The sequence below is a fragment of the Hypanus sabinus genome (genome assembly GCF_030144855.1).
Source record: "Hypanus sabinus isolate sHypSab1 chromosome 24 unlocalized genomic scaffold, sHypSab1.hap1 SUPER_24_unloc_4, whole genome shotgun sequence".
Lineage (NCBI taxonomy): Eukaryota > Metazoa > Chordata > Chondrichthyes > Myliobatiformes > Dasyatidae > Hypanus > Hypanus sabinus.
The window spans coordinates 463,497-477,517 of NW_026778947.1; the positions used below are offsets into that span (position 1 = coordinate 463,497).

At 52.0% G+C, this 14,021-nt stretch overlaps 1 protein-coding gene across 1 annotated transcript in view; it reads right to left on the minus strand.

The window, feature by feature from the left end:
* Positions 1-4,573: 4,573 nt before the first annotated feature.
* foxp3b (forkhead box P3b) overlaps positions 4,574-14,021 on the minus strand; it is a 48,608-nt gene continuing 39,160 nt past the window's right edge. The window contains exons 10-12 of the mRNA XM_059957624.1: positions 11,395-11,496; positions 9,481-9,602; positions 4,574-4,784 (exon numbers count right to left, since the gene is read on the minus strand). Of these exons, the coding sequence (XP_059813607.1) occupies positions 4,742-4,784; positions 9,481-9,602; positions 11,395-11,496 (267 nt within the window). The 3' untranslated portion in view covers positions 4,574-4,741. The remainder of the gene's footprint in view (positions 4,785-9,480; positions 9,603-11,394; positions 11,497-14,021) is intronic.

The window sequence follows — 14,021 nt, forward strand, 5'->3', positions numbered from 1 at the left end:
GCGAAGGAGGATGAGTGGTGACTTGATAGTGGTGTATAAGATGATAAGAGGCAGAGTTTTGAGTGGATAGCCTTTTATTCCCAGGCAGAAATGGTTGTGGTGACCCACTTCTGCGCAGGTGAACCGGCTCACAAACAGCCAGAATGCGGGGAGAGACTTTGGTAATGCCCCTCTGATGTCATTTCCGCCCGGAGAGGGCGGGTGCTAGGGATTAAATGCCAGCACCGTGAAGTTTGAATAAACTAGTCTCGAAACGACTTACCGACTATGTGTTGTTATTTCAGCGCTGTATGTAGCACATCGCTACATTGGTGACCCTGATGGTCCAAACGGGATTTGGACCAAATGACCGACTCTTCATCTGTTCACGCAGTTTCGCTAAAACTGCCGACTTTCTGGACACTGCGACCACGCGTGTGGTTTAGCCAAGCAGAAGCCCAGTTCCAGATTTGGCAGATATCCTCTGATTCCACGCGTTACTACCACATGGTGAGCGCCATTGACCAGGAGACGGCCACCCAGGTTGTGGATTTCATACAGTCGGAAGAAGGCAAATATGAAGCATTCAAAGCACTGCTCATTGGGACCTTTGGCCTCTCAGGCGTGAGCGAGGTGCCTGCCTGCTTCACCTGGACGGTTTGGGAGACAGGCTGCCATCAGCACTGATGAATGAGATGCTGTCCCTTGCTGACGGACACAAGCCCTGCCTCATGTTCGAACAAGCATTCCTAGAGCGATTGCCCGAGGACATACATCTGCTGCTGGCCGACGCAGATTTCAGCGACCCCCGGAGGGTGGTGGCTGTGCAGATCTGCTGTGGAAAGCCAAGAGGGAGAGCGTGACGTCCATCAGTCAGATTACTAGGCCACGCGCCCAACAGCAGACCAGACCAGGCCCGGCAGGGGGGCGCACACAGCACAGAGGCAGGAGTGAGGAGGCCAGTGAACAGTGGTGTTTCTACCACCAGCGGTGGGGCACAAAAGCCCACCGTTGTTGCCCGCCCTGCCAGGTGGCTGGCTACAAGGACCGCCTCTTGTACGTCTGGGACAAACAGTTGGGACGCCGCTTCTTGGTCAACATCGATGCGGAAATCAGTGTCTTGCCCCCGACGGGGTATGACACACGCAACAGGAAGCCAGGACCCACCCTGAGGGCCGCAAACGGCAGCACGTTATGGACCTACGGCACCCGCACAGTGCAGCTGCAGTTCGGCGCCAGCCGGTTCATGTGAGACTTCACACTGGCCGCCGTGGCCCAACTACTCCTGGGGGCGGACTTCTTGTGAGCTCACAGCCTGCTGGTTGACTTGCAAGAGAAAAGACTGGTACATGCCGAGACTTTCCATACGTTCTCCCTGGGTGAAGCCAAGTTGCTGGCCCCACACCTGGACTCCATCATGCTGTCGGACAACGAATTCACCAGAATCCTGGTGGACTTTCCATCGATTCTGGCACCGCAGTTCACGGCAGCCATGCCCAGACTTGGGGTACAGCACCACATCCCGACCCAGGGACAACCCCTCCACGCCCGCACACGAAGGCTCTGCCTGGCTAAGGAGGAGTTCAAGAGGATGGAGAAATTGGGGATCGTACGGAGGTCTGACAGCCCATGGGCCTCCCCCCTGCATATGGTGCCCAAAGCAGCCGGGGGTTGGAGTCCATGCGGCGACTACCGCAGACTGGACGAGGCTACAACTCCAGACCGCTACCCCGTGCCGCACATACAGGACTTTGCAGCAAACCTGCATGGGGCAAGAATCTTATCCAAAGTAGACCTTGTCCGGAGACACCATCAAATCCCAGTGCACCCTGAAGACATCCCCAAAACAGCACTCATCACCCAGTTCGGCCTGTTCGAATTCCTCCGAATGCCGTTCGGCCTGAAGAATGCTGCACAGACATTCCAGCGGCTAATGGACGCGGTGGGACGCGACCTGGACTTTGCGTTCATCTATTTGGACGACATCCCTTATAGCCAGCAGTAGTCCTCAGGAGCATCTGTCCCACCTCCACCAGCTCTACTCCCGCCTGAGTGATTTCGGCCTTACAATCAACCCGGCCAAATGCCAGTTCGGTCTCGATACCATCGACTTCCTGGGCCACAGGATTACCAAAAACGGGGCAACACCTCTGCCCGCCAAGGTAGATGCGATCTGCCACTCTGCCCAGCCCAACATGGTCAAAGGCCTGCAGGAGTTCATTGGTATGGTGAACTTCTACCACCGTTTCCTCCCCTCAGCAGCCCGTATCATGCGCCCTTTGTACACCCTGATGTCAGGTAAAGGCAAGGACATTACTTGGGATGAGGAGGCCGTGGCCGCTTTCGTTAAAGCCAAGGAAGCCTTGGCAGATGCCGCGATGCTGGTGCACCCCAGAACGGAAGTTCCGACTGCCCCCACGGAGGACGCATCCGACACAGCAGTTGGTGGGGTGCTGGAGCAGCTCATCGAGGGGCGCTGGCAACCCCCGGCATTCTTCAGCAAGCACCTACGACCACCCAAACTCAAGTACAGTGCTTTTGACTGGGAGCTGTTGGCACTGTATCTGGCAATCCGGCATTTCAGGTACTTCTTAGAAGGCAGGCCGTTCACCACGTTCACGGACCACAAACCGTTGACCTTCATGTTCACGAAGGTGTCCGATCCCTGGTCGGCTCGCCAGCAGCGACATCTGTCCTATATCTCCGAGAGAACACGACGGACATCCAGCATGTCTCGGGAAAGGACAATGTCGTGGTGGACGCACTCTCCAGACCAGCTGTCCAGGCCCTGTCCCTGGGGGTGGACTGTGCAGCACTGGCGGAGGCGCAGCAGGCAGACGACGAGATGCCCAGCTACAGGACTGCAGTCTCGGGTTTGCAGCTGCAAGACTTTCTCGTAGGCCCAGGTGAGAGGACCCTCTTGTGCGACGTGGCCAACCTTGCCCCATTGTTCCGGCAGCCTGGAGGCGGCAAGTTTTCGACTCCATATGTTTGGCGCACCCATCTATCAGGACAACTCTGGCTGGTCTCCAGCAAGTTCGCATGGCACGGACTTCGCAAGTAGATCAGTGAATGGGCCAGAACGTGCGCAGTGCCAAACAGCCAAGGTGCAGCGGCACACTAAAGCCCCGCCGCAGCAGTTCGAACCCATTCACCGGAGGTTCGACCACATTCATGTGGATGATGTGGGCACCCTACCAGTGTCCCAAGGAGTGCGGTACCTCCTAACTATGGTAGACCGGTTCACGAGGTGGCCAGAGGCAGTCCCACTCACTGACACATCTGCCGATTCCTGCACCCGAGCACTGATTGCAACTTGGGTAGCACACTTTGGGGTACCGGCCTACATTACCTCCGACAGAGGTGCCCAGTTCACCTCCAGCCTGTGGTCGGCTGTGGCCAGCCTGTTGGGAACGCAGCTACACCACACTACTGCCTACCACCCACAGTTGAACGGACTAGTGGAACGCTTCTACTGTCACTTGAAGTCGGCTCTCATGACCTGCCTGAGAGGATCTAAGAGAGGAACTTCCCTGGGTCCTGCTTGGAATTCGCACAGTGCCCAAAGAGGATTTGCACGCCTCGTCGGCCGAGTTGGTGTATGGCGGACCCCTGGCCATCCCAGGAGAGTTCATACCAGCCCCAAGGGGGCAAGAGGAAGAACCCGCAGCTGTCCTGGACAGGCTACGTGAAAGGCTCGACAACCTGGCCCCTATACCAACTTCAGAGCACGGACAGACCCCGACCCATGTACCCAAAGACCTGCAGAATTGTAAGTTTGTGTTTGTATGAAGGGGCGGACACCGGACACTGCTACAGCAGCCGTACGAGGGGCCATTCAAGGTGATCAGCAACAACGGGTCCACGTAAGTTCTGGACATTGGGGGGAGAGAGGAGGTTTTCATGGTGGACCGACTCAAACCAGCCCATGTGGACGGCGCAGCCGTTCGTGGTTCAGGCACTGTGGCGCAGAGGCAGACCTCCCAGATAGGGGCTGATCCACACTGTGGACATTGGGGGGTATATCGCCGGTTCCGCCTGGAGAGGGCGGGCGCTAGGGATTTAAATGTCAGCACCGCGAAGTTTGAATAAACTAGTCTCGAAACGACTTACCGACTGCGTGTCATTATTTCAGCGCTGTGTGTAGCACATCGCTACAGGGTCATAATTTGAAGGTGGGAGGAAAGTTTAGGAGGGATGTCAGAGGTAGGTTTTATACACGGGGAATGGTGAGTGCATGGTAGATACAGATACATTAGGGACATTTAAGAGAGTTAGACACATGGATGATAGAAAAATTTGAAAGTTATGTGCAAGGGGAGGGTTAGATTGATCTCAGAGTAGGTTAAAGGATCGACACAACGTGGTGGGCCAAAAGAGCCTGTATTGTGCTGCACTGTTCTGTGAGACAGAAACTTGACATTACTGAACACCCTCCCCCACCTGTTCCTGGGTAAGGGTAAAACCACTGGGTGGTATTCTTACCGAAGCTCTACCCAGAAGAGTGGCAGGAGGAGGGTGTGGGTGATGCCAACATGTTTGTGGTCGGGATTTGGTGTGCCCAGACAAACACGCAGTAGAATACTCCCAGGTGTCAGTTTATTTATTGCAAAGGTAGTATCTGGCCCAGCGCTGAACAGGGTGCACAGTTCGGGAGGAGGGGGTTGGGGCAGTGAGCTCAGTCGGGGCTGTGGCAAAAAGGCAGGCAGTCGGTCTCCTCTCACTCGCTGGAGCAACTTGAAGCCTCGCTCTCCAGTGACGTTCACCTCTGCTCTGCCTGTGGGCTCCATCGTGTCTCCTGCCCTCTGAAAGAAACCAGCAGCAGTGAGTGTGCCCCTGGACACGAGAGATTGCTGTTTCCCACAAAACTCACTCCCATTGTCCTATAAGACCCTCCCACTGTCCAAAGCAGATGTCATGGGTGTTGTGGAACAGCCTACGTTTGTCACTGAAGGTCAATGCCACCCAGGATAGAGCAGCCTGTTCAATGACCCCTCTCCCCACAATAAATAGTCCCTCCCTCTGAACCACCCACATCCATGCTTTGTGTTCCTTGGTTTCAGGAATTGAAGGTTTGAGGTTTTATTGGTCTTTGGTCAGATCACAGTTGGAGTACTGTGAGCAGTTTTGAGGCTCTTATCGAAGAAAAGCATAGGAGAGGGTCTGGAGAAGGTTCGTGACAACGATAGGGTCAATGTGTGAGGAGCCTTTGATGGCTCTTGGCCTGTACTCATTGAGTTTAGAAGAATGATGGGGATCTCATTGAAACCTACTGATTATTGAAAGGTCTAAATAGAGTATTTGGAGAATTCTGGTACCAGAGAGCAAGGCCTCAGAATAGAAAGGCCTCTTTAGAACAGAGGTGAGGGGAAATTTCTTGGTTGAGGGTGGTGATCCCTTCTCCCTCCTCACTCTCCGCTCTGGCTGTCTGCTTGACCTATGCTTCTTGTCATCCTGTGCATCTCTATCAAGTCAACTCTCATTCTCCTTTGGTCCAAAGAGAAAGGCCCTTGTTTCCTCAACCAATTGTCATAAGACATGCTCTCTCATCCAGGCAGCATCCAGGTAAATCTCCTATGTACCCTCTCTAAAGCTTCCACATCTTTCCGATGAAACTGAACTGAATTCTGGGGGAGTTGCTGGGGGTGTGGGAGAATCAGTGATAAGGCTGAGGATAGGGGCTTGATGGTTGGCATAAACTCAATGAACTTGTTTGCTTAGGGTCCTGAGATTTGAAAGTATATCATTGCTGGGTCTAAACTCTCTCTCATAACAGCAGTGTGAGAGTGCCTTTACCACAAGGCCACTCAGCCCCTCCCACTGAAGGGCATTTGGGGGTGGGCAGCAGTGCCTGGAATTTGTAGCTCATTCAGTAAACAATCCCATGCTCCCCTAAATTCTGAATCCACAGTCATGAAGGAATCTCTTCCCTCTGGCATGAAATGCCCTTGTTCACAAGCATTTATGAGTAGAGAAGGTAAAGAGGATGAGAGGACAAGTTCAAAGACGTGTGGGGCAAGTTTTTTTTACAGAAGCATTAGCTTTATTTGTCACATGCACGTTGAAACGTCAAAACATACAGTGAAATGTGTTGTTTGAATCAATGACCAACACAACCGAGGCTGCTCACAGGTGTCACCATGTCAACGTAGAATGCCCACAACTGACTAACCGTTCTTTGGAACGTGTGAGGAAACTGCAGCACCCAGAGGGAACGTATAAAACCCCTCTAGACAGCTGGCAATAGAAAGTGTACCCTCTCTCATCTTAGTGAGAATATTCTCACTTTAAATACCCTCTCTCACCTTAACTACATATTAGACCATAAGACATAGAGGAGCAGAATTAGGCCATTTGGTCCATTGAATCTGCTCCACCATTTCATCATGGCTGATCCATTTTTCCTCTCAGCCCCAATCTCCTGCCTTCCCCTTATATCCCTTCATACCCTGACCAAATAAGAATCTACCAACCTCTGCTTTAAATATACATATAGATGTGCTCTCCACAGATGCCCATGGCAACAAATTCCCCAGATTCATGACTCTGGCTAAAGAACTTCCTCCTCATCTCTGTTCTAAAAGGATGTCCTCTATTCTGAGGCTGGGTCCTCTGGTCTCTCACCATAGGAAACATTTCCTCCACATCCACTCTAACAAGGTCTCTAATTATTCGATAGATTTCAGAGGTCACCCCTCATTCTTCTGAATTCCAGTGAATACAGGTCCAGAGCCGACATTCTTCATATGACAAGCATTTCAAACCTGGAATCATTTTCTTGAGCATCCTTTGAACCTTCTCTAGTTTCAGCACCTCATTTCTAAAATAAGGGGCCCAAAACTGCTCAGCAGTGCTCTCTAAAGTCTCAACATTACATCCTTACTTTAATATTTAAGTCATTATTCCATCTGCTACTTCTTTGCTCAATCTCCTAAACTAAGTCCCTCTCTAGCCCCACTCGTTCCTGAAAACTACCTGACACTCCACCTATCTTCGTATTGTCTGCAAAGTCATCAATTCTGTCATCCAAATCATTAACATACACCCTAAAAAGAATCGGTCCCAAAACAGACCCCTGGCAAACCACTAGTCACTAGCAGCCAACCAGAAAAGTCCCCCTTTATTCCCACTCCTGCCAGTGTTTTATCCATGTTAGGATCTTCCCTGTAATACCATGGATTTGTAGTTTCTTAAGCAGCTTCATGTGTGCACACTTTGTCAAAAGCTTTCTGAAAATCCAAATACACAATATTAACCAATTCTTCTTTGTCTACCCTGCCTGTTATTTCTTCAAAGAAGTCCAACAGATTTGTCAGGATTTTCCCTTAAGGATACCATGCTGACTACTGCCTGTTTTATCATGTGCCTCCCCAAGAACCCGAAAACCACATTCTTAACAATTGACTCCAACGTTTTGCCAACCACTCAGGTTAGACTATCTAACCTATAATTTCTTTTCTTCTCCCTCTCTCCCTTCTTGAAGAGTAGAGTGACAACTACAATATTCCAATCTTCCGGAATCTAGTGATTCTTGAAAGATTATTACTAATGCCTCTAGAATCTCTTCAGCCACCTCTTTCCGAACCCTGGGGTGTACACCATCTGATCCAGGGGACTAATCTACCTTCAGACCTTTCAGTTTCCCAAGAACCTTCTCCCTATTCATGGTAACTTCACACACTCCATGCCCTTGACACTTGGAGCTACCACCATACTGCCAGTGTCTTCCACAGTGAAGACTTGCAAAATACTTATTCAGTTCGTCTGCCATTACTACCTCTCCAGCTTCATTTTCCAGCAGTCTGATATCCAATCTCGACTTTCTTTTTCACTTTACGTATCTGAGGAAACTTTTGGTATGCTCTTTAATATTATTGGCTAGCTTACTTCGGTATACCATCTTTACCTTTTCAATTACTTTTTTTTAAAGTTATTTTCTGTTGGTATTTGAAAGCTTCCCAATCCTCTAACTTCCCTTTAATTTTTGCTCTCATTATATGTCCTTTCTTTGGTTGTTGTGTTGGCTTTGACTTCTTGTTAGCCACTGTTGTGTCACCTTGCCTTTAGAATACTTCCTCCTTGGGGTGTATATATCTTGTGCCTTCCGAATTGCTTCCAGAAATTCCAGCCATTGCTGCTGTGCTGTCATCCCTGCCAGTGTTCTTTTCCAATCAATTCTGGCCAACTCCTCTCTCTTGCCTCTGTAGTTCCCTTTACTCCACTGTAATACCGATACTTTAGCTTCTCTTCAAAGTTTAGGGTGAATTTGATTGTATTATGATCACTTCCCCCTAAGAATTATTTTACCTGAAGCTCTCTAATCAATTCTGGTTCATTGCACAACATCCCATCCAGAATAGCTGATTCTCCAGTGGGCTCAACCTTGGGCTGCTCTAAAGAGCATTCACGTAGGCATTCTAGCAAATTCCCCCTCTTGAAATCCAGCACCAACATGATTTTTGTAATCTACCAGCACATATTCTCACTTTTAATACCCTTGTTCACCTTAAATACATATTAGTAGGGTCAATTTTCACCTTAAATATCCTCTCTCTCCTTAAATATGGGGTTATTTAGAACATAGAAAGGTACAATAAAGACCCTTTGGCCCACAATGTTGTGCTGACCTTTTAACCTATTCTGAGCTCAATCGAACCCTTCCTTCCTGCATAGCCTTCCAGATTTCTACCATCCCATCTCTAAGAATCTTCTCCAATAATTTGCCCCCCACTGAAGTAAGATTCATTGGTCTATTCCGTGAAGTGGCTGACAATGGTCTTCCATCTGTCTCTAATCTGACAAGTTCTAATAAGCTATTCAAAACATTTGCCTGTCCATCCTTTGATGTAAGTCATGAATGTCATGCGCTGTTGACCGCATTTGGCACAACACAAGTGCCTGTTCCTGTGCTGTGTTGCTCTGGGGAGGAAGGATTGCCCTCGCCTGTTCAGGGGTGGATTTAGTGCAGGAGTAATCAGCCTAGTTGGGATGGTGCAGAGTCCCTCTGAGCTCTGCATGCACTACTGGTTTCTGTATCTACATCAGTACGCCCCAGCTTTGAGTTGGTGAGCTGCAGACTCACGGGAGACGAGGGTGTCCAATGAAGAAAGAGGATGGGACACCAGATTGGGAAAGGGAAAGAGTCCGTGAGACCATTTCCCCAGAACAGAGAATTCTGGTCCAGGCTGGGGGAGGAATGTCTTCATTGGAATCTTTGCAATTTTCCTTACACTCCCTGAGGCTGGCTGGGTCGTGAAGAGACTCTGCAGATGCTGGAAATCCTGAGCATGCACATACAAAATGGTGGAGTGACCCAGCACTTCGGGCAACATAATGTTTTGGCAGAAATATTTCATCAGGACTGGAAAGGAAAAGGACATAGAGGAGGCGAGAGGTGGTGCTCCCCACTCAGCTACCCCCATTGTCTTAATCCCCACACATGCAGCTGAGGAACAGGGAGGGGTCTGGACTCTGCGAGGCAGTGTACTCCCCAGGGCCTACCTGCTCGCCCTGCGTCCCTGCCGTCTCTGGTACTCCAGCTCGTCCACGGTCCAAACGGCCCCCTTCACGTCCTCCAGCCGCACGAAGCACTTGTGCAGACTCAGGTTGTGGCGTACAGCATTCTGTGGGGATAGGGAGAGGGTGAGGATAGGGCCAGGAGACCCTACCGCATTGGCACTGACCTCCCAGTCTGCCCCCATCTCACCCGACCAATCACTCACTCTGTCATCAAACCCATCCATCACCACCTGAGATTTTCAAACGCACTGCTCTCTCCATCATCAAACCACCCGTCACCCTGTCCATCCTCCACCCACCACCCCCTCCCTGGTCACACCACCTCCGTTGTCAAGCTACCTATCACCCTACCCCTTATGTCGTCAAACCACCCGTCACCCCTCCAGGTCGCAAACGTGCTTGGCATCCCTCCATCAAACCCATCCCACCTGCCCCACCCATCACACTGTCTCTTAACCAAATCTTCCCACCCCATCCATCACTAACTGCCATCCCCTGTGCATCGGGAGCTCTGAATAAGGCTGCTCCTCATTCTGAACTCCAAGGAACAGCTACCTGTCCAGTCTATCCCAGGAGTTACCCCGATGTATTTCCTTCAGTCTCCTTGCACTTTTACTGTGTCTTGCTTTCGATACGGGGACCAGAACTGTGTGTGGTTCTCCACGGGTGGTCTTAACAACACCCTGTCCAACTGAAACAAGACTGCACAAATCTTAATCTCCAAAGCCTGGTCAATAACGGCCAACATGTTGCTTGTTTTCTTCCCAACCTGTTGGACTCGCCAGCTAACTCTGTGCATGATCTCTACACAATCCCCCTGAACTTCACTCACTCTCACTCTGTCCAGTAAGACAATCCATAACCCTGTGAGAGATCCCTACACAAAACACACCTCTAATCCTCCCCTCTATGTACCCCAGGTTGGGAACCCCTGCCTTAAACATTTCACCTCTCACCCTAAATCCATGACCTCTAGTTCTAATCTCACCCAACCTCAGTGGAAAAAGCCTCTCAGGGTGTAACACCTCACACTTGTTTGTATTAAATTCATCTGCCATTTTTTTCCAGCCCTTATCACAATACCGGGTGCTGGAGTGGAGGTAGGTCTTCACCAAAGGGAGTGGAAGGTGCTCCTTCCCTCCACTAGCCTGCAAGGTGTGGCACCTGTTTAGCTTCCCCACCCACGAAAAGGGTCAGTAGACATGGGAGCAGGTGGATGGTCGTATGAGCAGCTGGTACATATCAGAAGTACCACTGACGGCAGGCAGACAGTGTCTGAAGAGTATTGATAATGACTGGGCTCGCCCGTCTTGTAAAGACACTGCCCAGAGGAAGGCAATAGCAAACCACTTCTGTAGAAAAATTTTCCAAGAACTATCATGGTCACGGATAGACTATGATCGCCCACATCATATGACACAGCACGTAATGATCTCAACCCACACTTTCACCTCTTTTGATATCATCAGCGAACTCTGAATCCTTCACTCTTGTTTCCTGTACCAGGGTGAAAAAATAATCCCTGGGGTTGCCCTCCCCCAGTTATTCTTCCAACCTGTAGGACCTAATTATTCCAACTCTCTGGCATCTGTGTGAGTGCCAGGTTTCAGTCCCTGCTGACGCAACTTCATCTATCCACCAGCCTCCGTCTACCTTGCCAACCCGATCCCACCCACTCCTCACCTCCTGTCCCAGTCCCAGCCCACCAAACACTCCACCCAACCCTCATCATTTAAAACCTGCACCAACCCCCCCATTCTGACTGTTGAATCAATGCTCACCCTTCACCCACAAACCTTACAATTCTCTCCCTACCCCTATCAACCCTCCCAATTCCACCCCTTATACTGCGGAGAACCTGGTCTGGGAGCCATGTGCCATCAGCAGTTCCCTCACCTTCCAGGTGGCAGTGTTGTAGCGGAAATAGGCAAAGCGGCGGGTGAACCAGCGGTAGATATCGTTGAGAGCAAGCTGCCGATTTGGTGACTCCAGGATGGCCTAGGGGGCAGGGACACAGTTACTGTGCTGGATATTGTTTCCGATACAGCTCTCCGTCAACTGAATGCAAGCATAAACCCAAACTGAGATCTGGCAAGGTTGAGCTATGGATGTGTCAGTGTCACAATGAGGAGTGTGGGGTGTGTCTCTGTTACAGTGAGGGATGAGCAGTATATCAGTGTTACAGTGAGGGGTGTGGGGGTGTCGGTGTTACAGTGAGGGGTGTGGGGGTGTCGGTGTCACAGTGAGGGGTGTGGGGAGTGTCGGTGTCACCGTGTGGGTTGTGGGGAGTGTCGGTGTTACAGTGAGGGGTGTGGGGAGTGTCGGTGTTACAGTGAGGGGTGTGGGGTGTGTCGGTGTCACAGTGAGGGGTGTGGGGAGTGTCGGTGTTACAGTGAGGGGTGTGGGGTGTGTCGGTGTTACAGTGAGGGGTGTGGGGAGTGTCGGTGTCACAGTGAGGGGTGTGGGGAGTGTCGGTGTTACTGTGAGGGGTGTGGGGTGTGTCGGTGTCACAGTGAGGGGTGTGGGGTGTGTCGGTGTCACAGTGAGGGGTGTGGGGTGTGTCGGTGTTACTGTGAGAGTTGACAATGTTGGGGTGAGGGGTGTGTCGGTGTTACAGTGAGGGGTTGTGGGGAGTGTCGGTGTTACAGTGAGGGGTGTGGGGTGTGTCGGTGTCACAGTGAGGGGTGTGGGGAGTGTCGGTGTTACAGTGAGGGGTGTGGGGGTGTCGGTGTCACAGTGAGGGGTGTGGGGTGTGTCGGTGTCACAGTGAGGGGTGTGGGGTGTGTCAGTGTCACAGTGTGGAGTGTGGGGTGTGTCGGTGTCACAGTGAGGGGTGTGGGGAGTGTCGGTGTCACCGTGTGGGTTGTGGGGAGTGTCGGTGTTACTGTGAGGGGTGTGGGGGTGTCGGTGTCACAGTGAGGGGTGTGGGGTGTGTCGGTGTTACTGTGAGGTGTGGGGGTGTCGGTGTCACAGTGAGGGGTGTGGGGAGTGTCAGTGTAGGGATGTGGGGTGTGTCGGTGGCACTGTCAGGGATGTGGGGAGTGTCGGTGTCACAGTGAGGGTCGTGGGGAGTGTCGGTGTTACTGTGAGGGGTGTGGGGTGTGTCGGTGTTACTGTGAGGGGTGTGGAGTGTGTCGGTGTCACAGTGAGGGATGTGGGGAGTGTCGGTGTTACTGTGAGGGGTGTGGGGAGTGTCGGTGTCTCAGTGAGGAGCGTGGGGTGTGTCAGTGTTACAGTGAGGGGTGTGGGGTGTGTCGGTGTCACCGTGAGGTGTGAGAGGTGTGTCGGTGTTACTGTGAGGAGCGTGGGGTGTGTCGGTGTCATAGTGAGGGGTGTGTCAGTGTCACAGTGAAGGATGTGGTGTGTGTCGGTGTCACAGTGAGGAGAGTGGGGTGTGTCGGTGTTACAGTGAGGGGTGTGGGGAGTGTCGGTGTCACAGTGAGGGATGTGGTGTGTGTCGGTGTTACAGTGAGGGATGTGGTGTGTGTCGGTGTCACAGTGAAGGGTGTGGTGTGTGTCGGTGTTACAGTGAGGGGTGTGGGGTGTGTCGGTGTCACAGTGAGTGGTGTGGGGTGTGTCGGTGTTACAGTGAGGGGTGTGGGGTGTGTCGGTGTTACAGTGAGGGATGTGGTGTGTGTCGGTGTCACAGTGAAGGGTGTGGGGTGTGTCGGTGTTACAGTGAGGGATGTGGTGTGTGTCGGTGTCACAGTGAAGGGTGTGGTGTGTGTCGGTGTTACAGTGAGGGGTGTGGGGTGTGTCGGTGTCACAGTGAGTGGTGTGGGGTGTGTCGGTGTTACAGTGAGGGGTGTGGTGTGTGTCTGTGTCACAGTGAGGAGCGTGGGGTGTGTCGGTGTCACAGTGAGGTGTGAGGGGTGTGTCGGTGTTACAGTGAGGGGTGAGGGGTGTGTCGGTGTCACAGTGAGGTGTGAGGGGTGTGTCGGTGTTACAGTGAGGGATGTGGTGTGTGTAGGTGTCACAGTGAAGGGTGTGGGGTGTGTCGGTGTCACAGTGAGGGATGTGGTGTGTGTCGGTGTCACAGTGAAGGGTGTGGGGAGTGTCGGTGTTACAGTGAGGAGCGTGGGGTGTGTCCGTGTTACAGTGAGGGGTGTGGGGTGTGTCGGTGTTACAGTGAGGGGTATGGTGTGTGTCGGTGTCACAGTGAGGGATGTGGAGTGTGTCGGTGTCACAGTGAAGGGTGTGGGGTGTGTCAGTGTCACAGTGAGGGATGTGGGGAGTGTCGGTGTCACAGTGAGGAGCGTGGGGTGTGTCCGTGTTACAGTGAGGGGTGTGGGGAGTGTTGGTGTTACTGTGAGGGGTGTGGGGAGTGTCGGTGTCTCAGTGAGGAGCGTGGGGTGTGTCCGTGTTACAGTGAGGGGTGTGGGGTGTGTCGGTGTTACAGTGAGGGGTGTGGGGTGTGTCGGTGTCACAGTGAGGGATGTGGTGTGTGTAGGTGTCACAGTGAAGGGTGTGGGGTGTGTCCGTGTTACAGTGAGGGATGTGGGGTGTGTCGGTGTTACTGTGAG